General features: G+C 47.3%; 2 protein-coding genes across 5 annotated transcripts; both read right to left on the minus strand.

Moving 5' to 3' along the window:
* Nucleotides 1-677: 677 nt before the first annotated feature.
* Nucleotides 678-14,140, minus strand: sytl1 (synaptotagmin-like 1). Its single transcript, XM_048994376.1, has 15 exons — nt 13,983-14,140; nt 11,235-11,521; nt 10,600-10,742; nt 9,753-9,846; nt 9,476-9,530; nt 8,653-8,689; nt 8,274-8,356; nt 7,074-7,181; nt 5,599-5,765; nt 5,064-5,166; nt 4,614-4,775; nt 2,879-2,957; nt 2,396-2,495; nt 2,098-2,303; nt 678-1,604 (listed from the first exon to the last, which is right to left on the minus strand). Exons 2-15 carry the CDS (start codon nt 11,360-11,362, stop codon nt 1,462-1,464), a joined length of 1,608 nt encoding a protein of 535 aa, XP_048850333.1. The 5' UTR covers nt 11,363-11,521; nt 13,983-14,140; the 3' UTR covers nt 678-1,461.
* Nucleotides 14,141-15,245: 1,105 nt separating this feature from the next.
* Nucleotides 15,246-22,193, minus strand: LOC125719520 (zinc transporter 2-like). Of its 4 annotated transcripts, none has more exons than XM_048994380.1 (8): nt 21,148-22,193; nt 19,251-19,396; nt 19,013-19,159; nt 18,440-18,593; nt 17,808-17,979; nt 17,389-17,494; nt 16,476-16,610; nt 15,246-15,711 (listed from the first exon to the last, which is right to left on the minus strand). In XM_048994380.1, the coding sequence occupies exons 1-8, from the start codon at nt 21,216-21,218 to the stop codon at nt 15,566-15,568; spliced, it is 1,077 nt and encodes a 358-aa protein (XP_048850337.1). In that variant the 5' UTR covers nt 21,219-22,193; the 3' UTR covers nt 15,246-15,565. The 4 variants fall into 4 exon arrangements, 3 of the variants coding, with proteins under 3 accessions (XP_048850337.1, XP_048850336.1, XP_048850338.1); XM_048994379.1 differs by having other exon boundaries at nt 18,422-18,593; XR_007385103.1 differs by having other exon boundaries at nt 15,573-15,711; nt 17,750-17,979; nt 18,422-18,593.
* Nucleotides 22,194-22,199: the final 6 nt, after the last annotated feature.

Below are 22,199 nucleotides of genomic sequence, written 5' to 3' on the forward strand. Positions count from 1 at the left end.
TAAAATAAATTCTGCGCATGACAAGTAAAGCACAATAATCCGAAATAAATAAAAGCAAATACGGAAATTAAGAACGTTTTTCTCCCATAAAAATCATAACAAAATGTACAATACTTGGGAAAATGAACTAGAAATGTGTTAATTGCCATTGTAATACAAAAAGCGATATTACTGTTAAACGATGTGTGTGTATTTCACTGGTTAATTACACGTGATTTATAAATGCATTTTTCACAGCCAGCATGTTTATACGGACAATGAGAGTGACAGAAGAAGTCACAGTAACTATATATGAAATAGTGCAGTCTACTATTCGGTTACTTAATTAAATAATTAGTAACAGGGCTGGAAAGAAAACCAGGAACAAATCGCCCCTTGTGAACCGAAGTTATCACCGACTTTGAATTATTTGACGACAATCAGTGCCCCATGTGGTGCTACGTTATAATAAAGCATCTAGATGAAAAGAAGAGGACGATCCCATTTGCGAGGTTTGCTGCATGCTCTTCAGAATCTCTAACGGTGTTTTCAGCTGGTGCAGATACTGCTTTTAACAACTGGAGCAGCAATTGAAGCAGAGACGGCATGGATGCATTAATTCACACAGACTTTTCAAACAATGTATATAAATTGTAAGACTACAGCTGTCCACATATAACTAGACAGACAAACAGGCATATGGTCATGAACTTTTAATTCTTGACCAACATAAACAGGACTGTCATGACTTGCACACAAATTTGTAACCACTTTCCATGATGTTCCCTAAGAACATACACTGAATACTGCAGTGGGAGTGTTTGCTGCCTCTCACACTCACACTGGCTCTCCTTATATGACTCACTGCTTCGCATCTTCTGCCGTAGGTGCAGTGTAATGGTCATAAGCTAACTAATATACCACTAAAATTACATCAGCCTGATCTAGCTAAAATGTGGGGTGAAATCAAATGCAGTTTGCTGTTCTCATTTACTTCATAGCATTCTGAGAGAGATATAGAGTCATATTTATTACTGTTTATGAATACACCCCTTTATCCCATTTCTGTGATTTGAACATTTCACCTGCTGATCCAAAGTCCAGCTCCTTATTAATAAACACCTTGAAATGTGCTTTGCCCAGGCAAGCCCCGCCCCCACGGAACCTGCCCCCCAAAGAGCAGATACACAGGGAATAGATTTGTTCACATAGACACTAAGACTACAAGCGGTAGTTTAAAAAAGGCACAGTCAGGATCGACTAGCAGAGCCAGGCACCCTTTAATATAAAATAATATCTTTGTAGCAGGGGGCTGTCCTTCCTACATCCACCCAGCCAGCTTTGTTGCAGAAACACTGGCCTGCCACACACACACCTTCCCTCATTCAGAGAACACCATCTCAGCCTTTAGTCCATCTGAACCTGGCCCCCAGCCCCTCCCTCCACCTGCTCCTGTCCTGTCTGTGCCCCCACATGGGGGTGTTACTCTTTACGGGGGGTCAGGTCAGTTCTCAGGGGCAGAGTAGCATCCACCCAGGTATTGGGGTGCTGGATCATGGTGGTCCACACACTGATCTCCTCTTCAGTGGAGTCCATCCACACCACAGGCTGTCCATAGCTTTGGCCTGGAGGGGAAAGCAGTTCTTATGCAGTAATATGTATCATGTTTAACAGTATATTCCAATCCAGTCCTTGGACACCAGCAGGCAGTCCACATTTTGGAAGTTTGGCAGGAGGCTAGGAGGGAGCAAAAATGTGGAGCTGGTGTAGGTCTGTTGGTCCCCAAGGGCCAGGTTGGGAAACACTTATGCATCATGTTTCATATATTATTATTATTATTATTATTATTATTATACTTAACAAAGATGGATATTTCACTGCAACAATTCAAGTTAATTTCCTCCAGGATAATAGGAATTTTTTGGTTCTGAATCCAAGTACCTCACTTAAGGGTACAACAGCAGATCTTTTGCTGGACTTGAATAAACAAAATTCAGGTTATGAGTGTACACCCTAATTTGCGAAGCTATCTGCCGGCCATTACATGTGTGGTGAACAAACATATTGGTCTAGAATGTGTGCGTACACAAACGTCTGTAACTGTGCTTAGACACTTACCGGAACCTGTGCTTAGTCTCACGCCCCCAAGCTGCCGGGAGGACAGGGAATCCTTCTCCCACAGGGTAATTTCAGCACAGGCTTCATTCAGGTCTGAGACAAGGAAGCCGTCGTAGACCATGGTGTGGTTGAATGTGGGGCTGACTGTGCGCTTCACTACACGGGTTTTCTGCCGGCTGGAGCGACTCTCATCTGGTAAAATAAAACTGGGGAGGAAAGGGGCTTGTCAGATGTATAAGAACTTCCCGACGTATCATACTGTGAGTGGAGAAGGCTGAGCTGACCTCAAATTACATACCTTTTAATAAAAGAGTCTACAGTGCCCCCTTTGATGGGTATAAGTCCCTGCGCCTCCCTTAACCAGATGTGCAGTTCTCCTGTCACTGGCATGCCGTGACCTGATGGGGGCAGCAAAGAGTCATGTTACAGCAGGACAAGGATTCATGCACTCGCAAATAATGATAACAGCCAGGCTGTGAAACTTTAGATGGGCGTTGCACTGCTTAATGGTTATTGCATTGGTTCCCAGTGAGTCAAACCAGGCAGTGACTGGTAGCATTTGATTATCATATTATTCTTTTTAAAATTAGTTTCATTTATCACTACAGGTTTCTTTGTCATTGCTTGGTTTTTTCTATGACCTTTTCTTTTCTGGAGCCAAACAAATTATTTTTCATTTTATCGCATTTAATTATTCAAAATTTGTCTCCAGAGATAGTGACTCATGCGTCACACACACAGAGGCTCGCACACACAAAGACACGCACGTCTCACTGCTCACCTTCAGATCCAGCTGGAACATATTTCATGGACAGCATGAGGGTGCCGCGGCTGGGCACAGAGTCCTGAGACAGTTGGACCTGGAGCATGTTGTTGGGGGGGGGGGGGGGGGGGGGGCGGGGGGAGTCCAGAGGCAAAATGAAGGGAGAGAGAAAAGAGGCAGAACTAAATATAAAATGATACCATTTGGTGGAACATATATTACTACAATGACGGTCTCTATCATAGGACAGCATATTTCACTACAATGACGGTCTCTATCATAGGACAGCATATATAACTACAATGACGGTCTCTATCATAGGACAGCATATATAACTACAATGACGGTCTCTATCATAGGACAGCATATATAACTACAATGACGGTCTCTATCATAGGACAGCATATATAACTACAATGACGGTCTCTATCATAGGACAGCATATATAACTACAATGACGGTCTCTATCATAGGACAGCATATATAAACACAGTGACGGTCTCCATAATAGGACAGCATATATAAACACAGTGACGGTCTCCATAATAGGACAGCATATATATAACTACAATGATGGTCTCTATCATAGGACAGCATATATATAACTACAATGACGGTCTCCATAATAGGACACCATATATAACTACAGGGGCGGCATGGTGGTGCAGTGGTTAGCACTATTGCCGCACACCCCTGCGGCCCGGGTTCGAGTCTCCGCCTGGGTCACATGTGTGCGGAGTTTGCATGTTCTCCCCATGTCGTCGTGGGGTTTCCTCCAGGTACTCCAGTTTCCCCCCCACAGTCCAAAAACATGCTGAGGCTAATTGGAGTTACTAAATTGCCCATAGGTGTGCATGTGTGAGTGACTGGTGTGTGAGTGTGCCCTGCGATGGACTGGCCCCCATCCTGTGTTGTTCCCTGCCTCATGCCCATTGCTTCGGGGATAGGCTCCGGACCCCCTGCGACCCAGTAGGATAAGCGGTTTGGAGGATGGATGGATGGATGGATGGATATAACTACAATGACGGTCTCCATAATAGGACAGCATATATAACTACAATGACGGTCTCCATAATAGTACAGCATATATAACTACAATGACGGTCTATCATAGGACAGCATATATAACTACAATGATGGTCTCTATCATAGGACAGCATATATAAATACAGTGACGGCCTCCATAATAGGATGCCATATATAACTACAATGACCGTCTCTATCATAGGACAACATATATAACAACAATGACGGTCTCTATCACTCTCCTGGTCCTCATTAACATGCGTATGGCTGTTTATATGTAGAAGATAAAAATAGGTCACACTACCATGTAAATTACATTCTTATTCAGCGTTAAAGCACATTTAGTGTGAGTCAGTCAGTGTTTATCCTCACTTCTTGTTGTTTAATGTAGTTTACATTTTTTGCATGATAACTCGCACGTTGTGATACAGTAAACTGACACTGAAATTTAATAACGGGGTTTATGTGCATGCGTGTGGGAGGGGTGGGGGGTGGAGTCACAGACTCTGTGGAGGCAGCAAAGCCAGACACTGACTCACAGTGTCAAAAAAGTCCACAAATCCATGCCTCTGGTGGGCTGAGTCTGCTGTTTACTAACCACTTAATGAGCAGCTTTCAGTAGCTGTCTGGCTTGGCGTTGGGTCTCTGTCATTAGGAGTTACACACCGAAGTCGGAGAGGACTGAGCGCTCAGTGCTGCCCAAGAGAGGGTGTCGACAGTGACTCACCCGCGGCATCAGAGGATGCCAGACCGCGTCCTTCTGCCCCCAGTCCCACTCCGCCAGCGCCACCTCCACCTCCCCCAGGAAGATGTTCCTTCGCAGGGGATCGTGGTGCCACACAGATAAGTTTAGTGTCCTTCCCTTCAGTTCCATCATCTTTATCTTGTACTGGAGGAAACAGACAGACAGAGTCGGTCAAACATTACTGTATCTTTGGTTTAAACCAGTTATGGTGGTTTACTTATCTATATTTAATACATTGACCTTAATTTGACATAAATTTTACATTGATTAGTCCTTATCAGGTCAAAGGAGCTACTGACATCTGACAGACAGACATACATCCTTGGCAGAAGAGTCATGTCTGTTTGCCTCACTCGCAGACAGACAGACAGACAGGCAGAAGGTTTCGGGGGGAGGGGGGGATTGGGGTGGTTTCAGGAGTCCCTGACTCACTTTCAGAGTCTCATCGAACACAGGGTTCACCGTTTTCTTCTTCACAGTGGTCTTCTTCTTACTGGGGGCCGTCTTGTCTGGGAGCAGGTAGGTCTTCACGTACCTGCGCCACGGACAGTAGAAAGGAGGGGAGGTCGGTCTGCTTCTGTTCTGCTCCAGCAGGAGCTGGGCGGTGGAAAGCAGGAGCCCTTGGGGAGGCCGGCGCAACACTTTCACACCTCCCCTCCCCTTCAGGAGCCACGGGCAGCCAGGTTTAGCATGCAGTTACCAAGGAGACAGAAGACATGCAGAGAAGGTGGGGGGGAGAGATGCCTCGAAGCAGAAAAGGAAAAGGCAGTGAGACAGGCAGACAAGAGGAATGAGGAGAACCATGAGTAGGAAAGACAACTGTCAGACAGGACAGCTAGAGAAATAGAGACAGACAGATAAGGTGAGACAGTCAGACAGGGAGACAGACAGATAGACAGAGACAGACAGAGATGTGGAAGAGCAGAGTCTCTTAGACATCAGGATGGGGTGGCTGACACAAACTCACGGGTCAGATCGGTTCTTGCGGGCGAGGGCAAGGTCCTGGCAGCGACACACTTGTACATGAAACTCCTCCTTTTTGGTGTCATAGTATAGGGCGAACTGTAAGGTGCCTTGCACTTCCACTGCTCCGAACTCCCCGGAGCTGAACAGGCTCATCATACTGCCACTTAGCTGAGAGGAGGATAGCAATAGGCTCAGAGTAGGAAGCAGGGCTTGGCGATTGGCTCAGTGCACCATCACTCAGTGGAAGGACACTCAGATAGGTGCATTGTACTTGAAGTGGTGGATAAGGAAAGACTTAAAAATACATAGGAATAACCACCTCTAAACACTTTTCAGCTTGAAGCTGATCTTTTGTAATGTCCTAGGACAGCAGATCTACAAGCATACATCAAAACATGTTTACATGCACGCACACACACACACACACACACACACACACACACACAAGTTTGTAATGATATCTTTGTCTCCATTCATTTCTACGGGGAAAACTAATTCCAGCACAATGACCTTACCCCCACCCAACCCTAACCTTCACCATAAGTAACCAAACTAAATATGAGACTTTTGGCATTTTTAGTTATTTGATTGCATTCACCTGAAAAATCGCTATCACAATGTCAAAATAACAGGTTTTTATTACATTATTACAATGTAATATAAACCTAATCCCACAAACACACACACACACGTCCCACTGACCTACACTCACTTAAGTTGGGGGGTTATAAAGTGTATGTAGGTGTGGTAGTTTCCCCATGGACCTTCCGTGAGAGTGTGCAACTCAGTGTGTCTCTGTACGCATGTGTGCAGCTCTGCGTGTCTGTGTACGGTCTGTGTGCAGCTCTGTGTGTCTGTGTACGGTCTGTGTGCAGCTCTGAGTGGCTTGTGCGGTCTGTGTGCAGCTCTGCGTGTCTGTGTACGGTTTGTGTGCAGCACAGCTACTCCTTCAGCTTCCATATTTAATGAAGAGCACCTCCATTATGGAGTCGCCTGTTTGGTGTCTCTCTGAAAAGAAAGGCGTGTGGGGGAGGCATGTGGGGGTTATGTATAGATGATGAAAACCTGCTATTTTGATGTTGTGGGGAATATTTGTCATCTCTATTTTATAAAAATCTGTTACTACAATAAAAAAAACTAAAAATGAAAAAATCTTGTACTTTGGTTAAGGTTAGGGCTGGGTAGGGTTAGGGTCATCATTTTGGATTTTGTTATTTCCCATAGAAATGAATGGACAGTCCTCACAAAGATATGAGTACAGGTGTGTGTGTGTGTGTGTGTCTGCATCTGTGTGTGAGTCTGTTTGTGTGTGTGTGTGTGTGTGTTTGTGTGTCTGTGTGTGAGTGTGTCTGCGTCTGTGTGTGTGTGCATGTCTGTGTGTGTGTGTGTCTGAGTGTCTGTCTGTCTGTGTGTGTCTGCGTCTGTGTGTGTGAGTGTTTGTGTGTGTGTGAGTGTGTGGATGCCTCTGCGTCTCACCGTGTGGTTAGAGTGCAGGCTGGAGACTGACTCGCCTGGTCTGATTCGGCTCGGCTCAAGGTCGGTAGCGGTGCTGGAGAGGGAGTCCGAGTCTCTCTCAGACTCCACCTGCAGGGAAGGTCAGGCAAGGCAGGCTGGGAGTAAATAAATGCATGCGATACATAAAGAAGCCCTGCTGTGCGCAGACAGAGGACGACGCAGACACACACACACACACACACACACACACACACACAGGAACACACTATTAAACTAAAACCCATGAACACACACGCAGAGACACACACACGCTCTTTAACTCATTTGCGCTTGTTTACTCTGCTTCCCAGAGGCAGAGTACAACACGCTTATTCCAGCACATTCTTAAAAGTGTCACAGGCAGCGAATGGAAAAGATACTCATTATTAGACACACACACACACACGGGCTACAGCGGAGGCACAAACGGAAAAGACAGACAAACAGCCCCCTGACACACAGAGGGGCGAACGAGGAGCGGATAGACATGCATGCATCTACCTTACATCCTCACGCACCAAGGAAGGTTCAAAGCTCTATTTTCCAGAGTCAAAACGCTCCTCAGCTACCAGGCAGCACTGAAGGAGTGTGTGTGTGCGTGTGCGTGCGTGCATGTACGCGCAATAACAGGAGGTGTGTGTGTGTGTGCGTGTGTCCGTGCTTGAACTGCACTGCTGTGCTGCGACCTTCCATCGCAGTGGCTTGGTCATCTGACCAGAAACAGGATCCTGATTGGCCAGCAGAGTGGTGGAGGCAGGGACTAGAGAGAGAATTCCCCATGTGTCTCACGGCAGGAGACCCAGAAACACAAACAGTGAAACAGTGTGTGTGTGTGTGTGTGTGTGTGCATTCAACCGGCACTAATTCTTGTCTATACTTGTGTCAATACGTAAACATCTATTCATTTCACAGTGTTTATACGAGTCTGGGATTATGAGTGTGTTAGTGTGTGTATGAGTATGTGATTATGTGTTATCACTGGTTCCGTGTGTGTGTATTTTTGCCTACCAGTGTGATTGTCTTACTGTGACTGTTTGTGTGTAATGGTATATCAATGTATTTCTGTGACTGTGACTCAGCGTGTGTGTTTCTGTGACTATGACTCCGCACATGTGTGTTACTGTGACTGTGACTCTGCTTCTGCGAGTATTTGCAACTGTGACTCAGTGTGTGGAGCATTACCTGCAGGTGAAAGGAGGGGTTCTGCAGTGCCGATTCCTCCACTGCAGTCTCCTCTTTCTGTCCGCTCTGTTCTCTGACGCACTCTGGGTAGGTGGGTGGAGGGGGGGTTTAAAAAAAAAATTCAGACGTGTCACCCGCTGCTGTTGGAAACGTCTCTACCTAGCAAGTTGCTGCGTCATCCATGATGACGTCACGCGCATTTGGAACGTTCTAGAGGCCATGCGCTGGCGCAAATACTCTTATGCGTCACTCCACAGGGGAGGGGGGGTGGTTGTCAGTGATCAGAGGAGGGGGGAGAGATGAGAAAAAAAGACAGGAGGAGGAGGATGAGAGAACAGAGATATTTTCATGCTAGTAGGACAAACTGGGTCACTCTTACCTGTCGAACCTGGAGACCCATTAAGCATCTCGGGACTCTAAAGAACAGCAAGGGGGGGCGGGGGGGGTACATATAATGCATTAAAATGGGCTGCAGAGGCAGGAGACGAGTCACTTACACGGGGAGAACAAACATACTTTAGGGACTGTGACATAAACCCAACGAAGAAACAGCCACCGTGATGAAAAACTCTAGGGTGGGGAGCACAAACAGAGAGCCCCCCCCCCATGCACCCACACCGAGAAGCGCTGACCACAGGGGAGGAGACGTTAGAGGCGTTTGGGCGAGCAGGAATGTCACAGCTGGGCTGGGAAAGGAGACCGCAAACTGGCCCAGGAATATGGATGTGATGCTGCAGGCTCGTGTCCTCTGGTACACTGGCTACCAATCGAACCCAGACAATGGAGCTTACAGGATAGGGCCATATGTGCGGCTCTCTAACTCTCTAGAGAGTTCCTGCTTAAAGGAAGGGTACTCTGAGCTGGTGTAAACCTGGACAGGGTGTTAAACGCCATGTATCGCGCTGTGAAGCTCAGTCTAGTGTCCTCAGAGTGATGCCCTTGTTTGCCCTGAGAATCAAAGCCTGCCTTTCATTTGCTTATTGAAATTCAGACCCAAACAACCTCACTGTGTACAGATGGCTGCCAGATGGTTTGTCACAGCAACGGCACGGAATACAGTAAGACTGCGCTGGAAACCCGGGCCACTGCAGAAACAGCCACTGCAGGACTGGGCCTCTGCAGAACCGACCACCACAGAACCGGGCCTCCGCAGAACTAGGCTGTGCTACCAACAAATCAAAGTCCATTTCACCAGAACTGACCTTGGAGGCACCCATCCTTCTGGGGGCAGGTGTGGGGCTCACACGATCTGCAGCACTGCGGGGGGGGGGGGTGTGGTGGTAGATATTCAGACATAGTGAAAGTTAGAGATGCCTAACAATAAAGCAGAACAACCACAAAGCAAGACATTCAGGTAGTCAGGTACTCATCCCAGTTGAAGAGTCGCGATTACTCGATTAATCGTCAAGTTAACCGGTACATTACTCGATCGTTCATATAATCTATAGTGATAGTCCTACATCCTAGGCAGACACTTACCTTCTGCACTTGGCTGCTTCCTCCTCTCCATTTAGCCTTAGTGGTTTTGGGGACGGCGGCTTCTCAAACAGGGGCAGCACACTCAGGGAAACATCTTTTAGGAAGATCGTCGAGATGGGCCAACAGGCCCAGGTCCGGCATTACATACATAACTGCAGTGTCACACCCACTGTCAGACATTTATTACTTAAAATGAGCTAGTCGGGTATAAAACATTACTGTTGAGTTCAATGTGGAGTTGAGTTTCACAAAGCTGACTGCAGATGTGACATGCTTTCGCGCACTCAGTCTGACTGAACAAGCCATAACGTCTGGCAGTAAAAGCTTTTTCTTGGCCTGTTCTGCTCTTCGCACAGGTTAGCAGAAAACCCGGAACTACTGAAAAGCAGAGGTGGATAATTCCGGTCTAGAGAGTAAAAATCCAGACCAAGATTTTGTTTCAACTGACCAATTGAGTGTAAAGAGTCACAGTCACAGAATACTTAGCTGGTTGGTTGAAAGAAAATCTTGGTCTGGATTTTTACATTCTGTACCTGAACTTGCCATCTCCAGTGTGACACAGAGTTTCAGTGTGACTGGGTAGAAAGTCTCAGCATACAAACATAGGGCTGAAGTGCTGATGCTGGATCTACACTTGCAATCACCAGGTTGCAGGTTCACATCCCAGGAGGCTTCCTTTAGCTGATCCTATAACCTGCTTGCTTCAGCAATAACCTACAGCTATATCAGGCTTGTATCAGACCCATAATCCATGTCCATTGCTCCTTATAAAAGCATTAATGAGGAGGGCAAAAGGCAAACACCAGTCTGTACAGGGTCAGCGCAGGCGTGCTGGGGAGCCACCCACCATTTGGCTTCTTCTTGCGCCGGATGGACGCCTGGACGATGTCCGAGCCGAGCCTCTTGTGCCTTTTGGACCACAGCTCCTTGAACCAGCCGCCTGTGAGGGTCTTCAGCCGCTGGGGATCCAGCGCACTGTGCTGCAGCTTCCTGAACCGTGGCGGGGGGAGAGGTAGCGGGGGGAGAGGTAGCGGGGGGAGAGGCAGTGGGGGGAGAGGCAGTGGGTCACGTTCAGTGCTTCACTTCCGCCCCCCATGTCTGCGACCCACACATCAAGAGGAAAATTCGTTATGCAGTGATCATCCGCCAGACGTCAGCGCGTCGTTCCTGCGGCAATGATGACGGAGGACATTGCTAATGTGTTGGACCCAAATGCATCCAAGCTGAATTCCTGAAAAATACTCAGCTGAACAGATGGGCAGCGTGTGATGCAGGACACACCTGCCTGCTTGAGACACCTGAATCATGGTGTTTGCTTACAGTGAGTAGCTGATTCATAATGACCGAGTGGCTAAAGCGGCGCACTAAGGTTGCACTGCACACGTCCTTCCAGAATGGACCGTCCCCCCATCCCCAATCCTTGTGCCCCCTCCCTGTGTCCCCGCTACCCCTGCATGGTGGGTGGCTGCCGTGACCTCTGACCTGACACGCCGCTCCTCTGTATTGCGCAGCTCCGAGTCGCGCACCAGCACATGCAGGATGGCAGCCTGCTCCTCCTCCGTCAGGTAACTGAGGTCCAGTGGCAGCTCCGATCCCCCGTCACACTCCATGGCGGCACGACCCCCCAGAGGCCCTGTACGTCAGCCGGCTCGTGTGGCCGGGGACGCTGGACACTGACGCAGGCCGTGACGGTGCCCCCCGCTGGCATGCAGGGCTCTGTGTACAGTGCAGGCCGCCTGTAGTGTTCACACCAGGCCTTTAGGGAGAGACTGTGGGGGAAAGTGACAGTCTGGGAAGCAATGCAAGCTATGTACAGCTGGGGGCGCTGTTTGCCTCAGCTGGTTAGGCCTGTGCCTGTGATCGGAAGGTTGCCAGTTTGAATCCTGTCCTCAGCAGAATAGTTGCATGTCCAATGGGCCTTTTAGCGGGACCTTTAACACTACAAAATGCTGGACACGCTTGGACCCAACCTTAGTTCTGAACTGAGCATATATGTGTGTGTGTGTGTGTGTGTGTGTGTGTGTGTGTGTGTGTGTGTGTGTTTCAAAGAAAATAAAATTTCTGGTGTTGAAGTACTGATCCTATCAATATCTGGCACTGGGGTACACTGATCCCATAACACTAGCACTGGGGTACTGATCCTATAACACTGGCACTCTTTGATGCCTTTGCATTACTAGATGCTAAACGAACAGCCACTGAGCTAAAGCTTAAAGCTGCCATAATGTCAGCCATGTTGCAACACTAGCAATGAGTAAGTATGATGCCAATCTGCAGGTTTGCATAACAAGATTAGCTAACAGCCTCATGTTAGGTACTCCACAGGTTAATCGACATTTACATATCACTGAAAAACCCTGGGAAACAATGTAAAGAAACCACCACAATAACAGAAGAAGACATTTATTCATTATCATAAAGTATTTTTCTAGTAACAGATACACTGTGAAATGCATGTATCTATTATCACCATGGTTAAATGATAAATGCCAATTGCAGAATGACTGATGGGATCTTCACATAAGCACTCTCCTGACTCTGGATATGTTTAACGTCTTCCGGTGTCTGAGAGATGAACTACATTTGGGTTTCAAGGTGTGAATTACACCCACCACACTTTTCACACACACACACAGCTGTATTCATATCATTGTGGGGACTCTCATTTCTATGGGTAAAACCCTAATCCCAACAATGGTGACCTTCACTCCTACTCAGCCCTAACCTTAACCATAAGTAACGTCAAAATAACAGGTTTCTATCACATTGTGGTGACATTTGGTTCCCACTATGTAATATGCACATAACTCACACAGCCACACACACACACACACACGCAAGCACACCACCTAGTGCGCTGGTTTTGCTCACTGGAGTGATGCATGGAGGAGTTTGGCATGTTAAATGTCATGATATAAAAACACCCAGGGTCCCTTTTTCGACACAGTGACCTTGCCATTAACACCAATTCGGATCAGCTCACTGCATTTGCACGCCTGCGAGCCGCCACAATGAAGCCATAGTGATACTGCGCCTCCTGGGTGTGCTGGTGGAGGCCATCCAGACAGACACCACGCCCTGCGCGTCAGCTCCCTTCGCATTACGCCTCAGGCACTCAGGCCGGCAGTTCGCCGGAGGCATTCTGTAAGCTTACGTAATTTTCAGTAAGCTTAACGCTTCTCACTCGCTGCTGCTACAGCCGTTGCTTTTCTGGATTCTGAACCGACAACCTTTCCTTTATTCCAGCACCTTCCCGCCTCCAATACCCACACGCATTCCGGGAGTGCATCGATTCATAAAGCAATCTAATGCTCTGCAGTCTTCACATCTTTGACGATGTATTTATGGAGGATTTACCTTAAACTGTTCAAGAACAAAGAGGTTACGTTTGCAATAAAAATCGTTAAAAAGTCAATAACAGCCCAACAAGAATAAGCAGCTTCTGCGAAACTAAGGGTACGACTTTAATTTATAAACAGGAAGCCATGATGTTGTTCGTGGTTGATTTAAACAAACCACAATAGAGATTATCTCATGGTACGTGCAGAAAAGTGTGACAAACAGAACTATCATGTCAAACAAAATTACACCTCAATAATGTAACTTCAGGTGCAATCGCTGACCTTTTTTGAATTCAGCTGTATGAGTATGAAATGCTTCGCGAAAAATGCATTTAAATATTAGGTTTGTCCATCCTCATCTCTATGCTGAAAAACGCTTACCACTGAATTATGACATGTGACGTGATGTAAAACGGTATAATGTTCTTTCATGCCCAGTTCATATCTTGTCATAACTGTAATTTGTATTTCAGTGTTATAATAAACAATTATGTCGATAAACGTATCGAAGTTATTTTCTGACAAAAAAGTTTTTGTGAAGAAGTGAAAAAGGCAAATTAGTATTTACACATATTCAGCGTAACTCTAAACAAGAAACAAGTGTTATTTACTTCCTCTTCTGTGTACTATCATTTCCTCATAAATATGTTATTGTAATAATCATAGTTACAGTAGTTATGTCAAGCCTGATCCTGTGCGCACATGCGAGGTCGGTACTCGGGTTATCTGTGACTTTAAGGGGTTACAATTCGCAGCACCGCACACAACAACACTTGGCTGCCGGACACAATAACCAGACATTCAGCACAAAAGCTTCACACCTGTAACATCCTGCTGCTGAAACTCTACCGCCTAAGCGTCGAGGCTCAAAGCAAAATGGTTCACTTACTGTCCGATAACTTTTATTAGCGATCCCGACTGCTGACAGCCCGGTGTTTGCGGGACGCGTCGGTGGGCAGCGCAGGTGAGGCTCCCCCTCCCCGCCTGGGTTAAAAGCTAACTTTGCCTGAGGTAGACATGGGCGCAGCGCCCCGCCCCGCAACTCCGGCGGCTGCCGTAAAACGCGGAGCGGATCTTCCCCCGGCGCCGGCAATATTCTTCATTATAATTAATTACACAATATTTCTATGAATGGTAGTTTTTTTTAGTAGTACTATTTCTTTTGGGAAACTTCTACTTACAGATTCAGGGTTTATTAAGTTACCTGAAGCTTTTATAAAATCTTATATCAGCCACTATGATAAAAATGATGGGAAGTGCATCTGAGTGTGTGATGCATCTCAGGACGGCCAGGAATGCTGCCCAAGGTGTGGGAGCCCCTTGCTGTTGGGTTGGTGGGGTCACAGGAGACCGGTTCATAGCACTGAACTGACTCTGCAATTTTGTGTGGATTTCAGCATCTCCTGTTTGCTGTGGCGTAACCAGCAGTTCCGGTGTGTGAACAGCGCCGTGCCGAGCTTTACCGCAAACCGACACAGAGCGCCTGGAAGTCGGTGTGAGAACCTGGGCCAAGACAGCCACTCCCCAGCCAGGAAGGACAGGCGTACAGGACATGCAGCAGGTGCTGCCTGAGCAGGCAAGCTCTCCACCACTCCAGTCACACTCCTTCGACACACAGACACACCTTTGGAGCGGCTGTGTTAGCATGCTAACATTCCCGGCGTGTGCATAACCCAGATACACGATGTCAGACTGCGGGAGGCGGGCCGAGTCACATGACCAGCCGTGAGGTCATTTAGGCATTTCTCAACATGTCGACGCATAACCCGCGCTGCGAGAGGAGCAGGCCCCTGTAGCGTGTGTGCCTGTGTTGCATGTGCATGCCCAGGTGTGCCGGCCATTAAAGAACAGGATCGTCTGCTGCTGGTTCCTGTTCTGCTGAAGAAGTCAGCGACCAGCCCTCTGTCAACAAAGCAGCTGACGTGACATGTTCCTGCGTGACAGGTTCCCCGCGTGCCGCCTCCCCTTCGCCTCGCCGGCCTCAGGCTTTGGAGAAACAACAGCGGCAGCACCAGCACAACACGGGAGCTGCACCCCTGGGCCCCCCCGGGCAGGTGGCACCGCCTCGCAGCGATTGTTTTTTTCGTCTGCCGAGTGACGTCTGCAGGCGTGTGCTTTGAAAAGGGAAAGGAATGTGATCTTACACCCCCCCCCCAACGCAACCTCTCAGGATTTATTCATTTGGTAGCTATAATACATTTTCATTAAAATACTACACAGCTGACAGTGTCTAGATCACAGGACATGCGGGGGCAAGTGGGACCCGAGGCTGATCCCAGCCCAGCATTCAGCTTGGCATAAACAAAACAAAACAAAACACAGGTGTATTTCTTAAGTCTGCTTCAGCCATGAACTACTGCTCCCTGTTTGTTTACCCTGGACTCGATTTCCTCTCTGTCACATGATGATGGAAGAGCACACGCAGGCACGCACAAAATTACACATGCACAGACACAGACACACACACCACAATCACTCTGCAGGGTCCTGGCATTGGTGGCAATGCACCATGTCTTCAGAGTAGTCCTCAATCTGGATGGTGATGGTATGGAAACCGTACTGGGACTGCAGCATCTGGCTGGCCTCCTTCAGCAAGGTCTGCACCTCAGCACCGTCCTCTGAGTTAACACACACACACACACATACACACAGTCTCAATCAGAGGTGAACGAACCAGTTGAGCATAAAGAGTCACAGTCACAGGGTACTCAAGTGGTTGGTCGAAACAAAATCATGGTTTGGATGTTTAATTTCTGGACCTGAAATGTCAGCAACCTGCAGGCTTCAGTGGTTCAAACTGATCCATGTTAAAACAAACAGCGCAAAATGGAGGGAAGCCTGAGCTTCCATGCTTTAGGGGCCAGTAAGACGCAAGATAGTAAACAGCTCTTTTTCAGATTTATGAGCAGCTGCAGCAGAGTGAAACTGCAGTCAAGCATAGACAACTTAGAGACATAAAAAAAAATCACTGCAAAAAAATATGTTAAATGTCTGAATTATATTGGCCCATCATCAGAAGAGGACATATCAAAATAAATATTTAATATTTCTGTACAGCTGGTGCGTAAAAAGAAAAAAAATGAAAAAAAGAAAGAAAAAAATCAAGGTACTTCACTGCCACCTCGTGTCCATTTGTTGTAATTGTGGGGAATCGTGCTTTGCCAGCCCCGAGCTGCCAATGAAAGCCCTTCTGTGTGGCACAGCCTAGGGGGCTCAAAGCAGCAAGTAGCAGGATTTATTTTGAAAAAGTACTATAAGGCACAGATCGAATTCAAATCATGGTCAGCAAAAAAAAGACAGCAAGAGGAGAGAGAGAGAGAGAGAGCCAGGTACAGCAGATGGAGAACAGTGAAGGCCTCAGGAGAGCGAGGGGTAGGCTCACCCACGGCAATGTGGACGGACAGCATGGGCTGGTTGACTGTCAGGGCCCAGATGTGCAGGCTGTGCAGCTGCCTAACGCCGCAGACGGACAGCAGAGACTGCTTCACCTGCGTGAAGTGGAGGCCGGGCGGTGTGCCTGCAGGACAAGGGGCATAGTCAGGCAGTGCATGCTGAACAGGCGGCCTGGGGGCTGGCAGGACGAGGGGCACGGTAAGGCAGTGCATGCTGAACAGGCGCCCTGAGGGCTGGCAGCGAGCTCAGCGGGGCGGCAGGCTGGCAGGTGGCCATGCTTTTTGTTAAGGGGACGCAGAGGAGACGACCTGCTTAGCTTCCCTCCCATTGGATGGCTGTAGCCTAATTATCATGTTCAGCCTAATTCTGTCCCCAGAATTCCTTCCTTTGTATGTGTGTGTGTGTGTGTGTGTGTGTGTGTGTGTGTGCATGCGCGTTCATAATGTGATAAAAACCTGGCATTTTGATGTTGTCCCCACAAGGGGAAATTCTGTTATTTTTTTTTTATCTGTGACTGCAATCAAAAAACAGACGACAAAAGTCTTGTATTTTGTTTGGTTACTTTTGTTTAAGACTAGGGCTGGTTAGGGGTTAAGGTTGTCATTGTTGGGATTAGAGATTTTCCCATAGAAAACAATGGACAGTCCCCACAAAGATATGAGTACAGGTTGTGTGTGTGTCAGTGTGAATGTTGTGCTTTTTCACCTAACAGTGTGTACAAATGCAGGATGTCATATATAAATGTTAGTTATTTTACTTATTTTAGTTAGTTAGTTAATTAAGTTTTTTTCCTTTGAATAGAGAAACAATGGCTCTCTGGCTTTTCGGAATGACTAAGTTGTGCACAGCAGCCCAGCAAATGGGCGGCTCCTGTGCGCACGCTGCATCCTGGCTGACCTCACCCTCCATTAACACCGTCAGGACATCCCGCAGCACAGTGAGGGTCGTCCCCAGGACGAGCACAGAGAAAAGGAACGTGCAGATGGGGTCGATGATCCTGTACTCCGGCTGGGGGGGGGGGGGGGGGGGGGGGGCAGAGAGGCAGGTTAAGGAAGATTCACCCACACTGCAGGTAATCCCTCCCCCTATAGACAGCCTGGGGGGAGCGCAGGAACACTGAACAAGCAGCAAGGAGAAAACGGTTTAACACATCTATACAATTCACTTAGGTCCATATAACAAGCAGAAAGCATTAAATCAATTCCTTGAATAAAGTGCAAAGTACACACCCTCACACAGACCAATCAAAGAGTGCCCCCTCACCCCAGTGCTGTGAGGTGATGCTCTTTGCATACAGCAAGCCAGCGCCAGGCAAAGTCACCTCGAAATAGATGACATAGGAAGTCAGCAGCACTCCCAGGCTTTGCAGCAGATCGCCGATCACATGGATGAAGGCTCCACGCACGCTGGCGTTCGGCTGCAATCTCTGGGGTCCTGGTCCATTGCGAAAGGGGCCGTGGGCATGAGCGGACTGGTGGAGGGTGATGCCCATCCTTTGGGGGTGGGGGCAGAGACTGGGTTACAGATCACATACACTCTCGCTTCAGATCATTACCAGAATTGAGTTTTAGCAGTAACCCTGGCAACCTGTACTCACTACACACAAACTACACTTACAAACTACACTGACAAACTACACTTACAAACTACACTTACAAACTACTCTGACAAACTACACTGACAGTGGTCAAAGAAGTCACGCACAACCCAAGCTGCCTCTGGACTAGGATATGTTCATAAAATCTTAAAAAGCATGACAAAAATATTACATTTTAACCACAATAGGTTGCTCGCAATAAATCTACCAAGCTTCCCCCCTGCCCCCCTCCGGTCAGCAGAGTGGGGGTCATGACTTCCTGGCACCATAATGGAGTTGTGGGCTGAAAAGTTTGAGAGGCTCTAAATCATGTAAAAAGCGGAAGGGGAAGGCGACACCGAGACGGGGAGCCGCACACGATGTTTGCAGCCACGGCGCAGCCTGACGTGATGAGCATGATGCCGCCGTCGATGTGGAAGTCCTGTGACATCAGCCGCCATACCGCCATGGAGACCAGGGCGGCTGTCACCAGCCAGATGGAGAGCACGGAGAGTAGGGCGCCCAGCATCTCTGCAAACACACACACGGGGGGACCGACTTACCCTACAGCAGTGATTCCCTTGGGGAGCCGCGGTCAGTCCACATTTTTGCTCCCTCCCAGCTTCCAGCCAATCAAGAACATCGAATAGCTGGAACACTCAAGCTGGGCAGGAACAAAAACACGGACTGTCTGGGGGTCCCCGAGGACTGGGTTGGTAAACACTGCCCTTGATCACCTGTGTAAGTTTCGTTCCTTTCAGGGACAAATACAGTTTTTTTTTAAGTGAATTGATGGACACTATTTGCTTTTTACTATTTGCTCCTGGAGAACCAGACTGTGAGACACTGCTATAAGCTTATAGGGAGCAAGGAGCAGCTTCCGCACATAGTACACACTCAGCACCAGCAGCCTGCGCCGTCTGACATCATCACAGGCTGTCTGTGCTCACCTGCCCGGTGCCAGCCAAAGCTCATGACCTTGGTAGCGGGTCGGGAGGCTACCCAGAGGGAGAAGAGACTCAGTAGCATGCTGGCGAAATCGACGAGCAGGTGGGCGGCGTCCGCCAGGATGGCCAGGCTGTGGGCCAGGCAGCCGCCTGGGTAGGGGCGAAACACACGCACTTCACACAGAGCAGGACGCAAGCTGTTCCTGTTACTAAGGCAATGTGTCCCCCCTCCCGCACTCACCCACCACCTGCCCAATGATGAAGATCAGACAGACAGTGGAGGCTCTGTACAGCTGGAGGCGGGCCCGGCGTTTCTCCTCTGTGCGGCCAATGGAATCGCCAGTGGATGAGTGACAGTGACACTGGCCAATCAGCTTCTCTGCAGCACTGAGATTAATGCACCAGTTTGAGTGAATGGGAAGCATCACTGTTAACAAGAGTGTCGGCCAATCACTGAGGTACTCAGCTGAGGTAAAACAGAATCAGCTCAGGTCAGGTTGGGGGCATGCACTGGTTCAGCATGTTGCTGGCGACCCCCCAGGCAGACACACAGACCAGCCCCACTGTCCAGAAATGACCATCTATCTGCCATGGCCAGGTGTTAGATACAATTAATTTTGTGACTAGAACACCGGTAAAACTGCACTTTGCACTAGTTCAGCATTTTGTACTCAGATACCACAGTTTCATATATATGTATATATGACAAAATGTTAAAGTGCATATTTTACTGTGACTAGTCAATGTTATTCTACTGAATACACAGAAGTGTGTGCACGGACTTTACAAGCTGCAAAGTATCAACGTTTATTATTATTAGGCAAAATACTCCTATTAGAGTAGCCTACTAGTATTCGAAAGTAGACGCCTATCTGTCTAAAATAAATGCACATATCTAATGTAAACTCCTGTACAGCATGCAAAAAAATTGCGTGTAAACTATTTCATTACCACACTTACGTAGCATTTCCCACTAAGTTGTGAAACACAGGTTCAGTAAACAAAACTAAGCCGCTACCGCTTTGTCTCCTTCCCCGGCGACTTTAACTCCTCGCCAGAGGAGCTTGCTTCCCAGTCAAGCCCATGAGCGTAGTTAGGCCGGTAACCCTAAGCTTGACTTAGCCCCCGATATTTTCGATGGCTAGAAACTCCATTAACTGAGAGCTACTAAATATACTGTGCGTGTGTTTGGCACGTATCAGAGGGGGTTTGGGGACACATCCCCCCAGTTATTCAGGGACTGTGATTCGCCCCCCCCCCCTTTTGAGGGGAAAAAAATAAAACTTTGATAAGTAGCATCCATAAACAGGATTGGACAGTGTGATGTTTGAAATCAAACTGCGTCGGCTATCAGACACTACTCGCAGAAGGAGTCCACTCAGGCGCGCGCGCGCATCCCGATGCCCGTACACGCGCGCGCTCATCTCCGCCTGTAGATAGCAGAGTAACGTGCACGCATTCCGATTAACCTATACATCGCTTTAAAATGATTCACTTCCACGATGACCTACCGATTTAAAGAAGGATAAACAACTCAAACACGGATGTGACTTTCTAAAACATTTTACTCAAAAACATCGGTACTTTCCGCAGTTGTGACTTCGCACAGTGACATTCGATGGCACTTTCGGCGTGGCGGAGTTTAGGTGTTGAACAAACCGTGAACAGCTGCCTTAAATCGTGCCGGACGAAGTTTTGGTCACACGGACCAAAACGGGATGCAATACAGAAAAAAGCAACCCGGAAAAAAACAAAGATATGTCACAGTGTTCCTTCGACAGGCTCATTTATGTATGCTACTACAAAGAAAATGACTTCATCCAAGTTTGACCAAGTTTGCTATTGTCCAGTGGGCCATTTCCGAGTGATGGGCCATTCCATACCAAAGTAACACTGTATGTATGTCGGCCAGTATCAGTCAAAGTGTTTAGTGTATTAAATCATGCCGAATGCCAGTATGGCGGTAAAAACTTGAGTGGAGACCTTTTGCTCACTGTTTGGTCCCCCCACTGCCAAAATCTCTCCTGCGCCCCTGCGTAACTGCTTATGAAAGTTGGCAATACGGTTGTTAAATAAATAACTCAAATTCTTTGCAGAAACATTAGCTGGCACCGTCACAACACATCATAAACCCGTACCTGGAAGCTTGTGACGCCCGGAGCAACCGCTGTTGCTGAAGGAGCTTTGTCTTCTCATCTGCTGCTTGCATACTAGGACCGATAAAGCCAAATTTAAAGACACTTTCTACTATATATATATATATATATATATATGTATGTTATATTCAGTTATTTCTGTAACGGAGATTGTCTCGAAGAACCACTTGTCTCAATAAAATGCATGTGCCATAGATAATGATGAGGAGGAAACCAAATATTCAAAGTATGCAAACTCTGCTAGTGCTGCTCTTTAAGTGTGTAAATGTGTGTAAACCACTACTGGCACCAGGAGTCGTGTGCAAAATAACCGTTTTGACTTCCTCTTCGTATTTCATTGAGACTTCTGCAACATTTCTCGTCTTTTACAGCTGCAATGTCAAGCCAAACCTGAATTTTTATTTATTTTAAAAAGCTGTCTATACGTATGTATTGTCGTAAATATTGTTGATGGTTGTAAATAGGTTTTAACATCGTAAGTAACCACTATAACAGAACACTAACTGTAAATATTGATTGAAAAGTGCGCATGTATCTCCTGATGGTCAGACCATACATAACAAGGCTAAATTACTTGGAAGTGGATCTAATTTAAAATGTGAACCCAAAATTCTGACAAAGAGTTGATTATAGGTCCGACCAAAGGAGGCATAGCTGCCTCAGATTACCAGCGTGGCGTCTCAGACGAAAGCCAATCAGTCCGTGAGCATCACGCAATGTCAGACGCGTCTTTAGCGATTTGGTTCTGTACCCGCTAGACATGGACTGCGGTTCAGAAACAATATAGAGACTGTGGCCTATTTTCAGAGTGCACGTGGAAGTGTTGGATCAAACATAGGCCTATGTTTTTAATAAAGATTTTTGGAAAGATTGATAGGTTATAGAAATATATCCCTATGTCTTACTCTTTTTTATTTTTTAATTATTAGTTTTCTCTAGTCTAAGTAAACTCGAAAATCCCATCCTATTCCTTTGCGGTTTTCCCTTGATATCTAATTGGCCTGTATACGCCCGGTGAAAACGGGGTTACTTTT

This window comes from Brienomyrus brachyistius, chromosome 23 (assembly GCF_023856365.1).
Source record: "Brienomyrus brachyistius isolate T26 chromosome 23, BBRACH_0.4, whole genome shotgun sequence".
Classification (NCBI taxonomy): Eukaryota; Metazoa; Chordata; class Actinopteri; order Osteoglossiformes; family Mormyridae; genus Brienomyrus; species Brienomyrus brachyistius.

What these genes read in the sequence shown, in the direction of transcription:
- LOC125719520 (XM_048994379.1), bottom strand. Translation starts at nt 21,218, where the DNA reads ATGCAAGCAGCAGATGAGAAGACAAAGCTCCTTCAGCAACAGCGGTTG. An exon ending in CGGGCGTCACAAGCTTCCAG is followed by an intron (nt 19,397 to 21,147) that starts GTACGGGTTTAT and finishes CATTAATCTCAG; the next exon opens with TGCTGCAGAGAAGCTGATTG. An exon ending in CCTATGTCATCTATTTCGAG is followed by an intron (nt 17,495 to 17,807) that starts GTGACTTTGCCT and finishes CCCCCCCCCCAG; the next exon opens with CCGGAGTACAGGATCATCGA.
- sytl1 (XM_048994376.1), bottom strand. Translation starts at nt 11,362, where the DNA reads ATGGAGTGTGACGGGGGATCGGAGCTGCCACTGGACCTCAGTTACCTG. An exon ending in GAAGGATGGGTGCCTCCAAG is followed by an intron (nt 8,690 to 9,475) that starts GTCAGTTCTGGT and finishes GCTGTTCTTTAG; the next exon opens with AGTCCCGAGATGCTTAATGG. An exon ending in TGTTCGATGAGACTCTGAAA is followed by an intron (nt 4,776 to 5,063) that starts GTGAGTCAGGGA and finishes TGTTTCCTCCAG; the next exon opens with TACAAGATAAAGATGATGGA.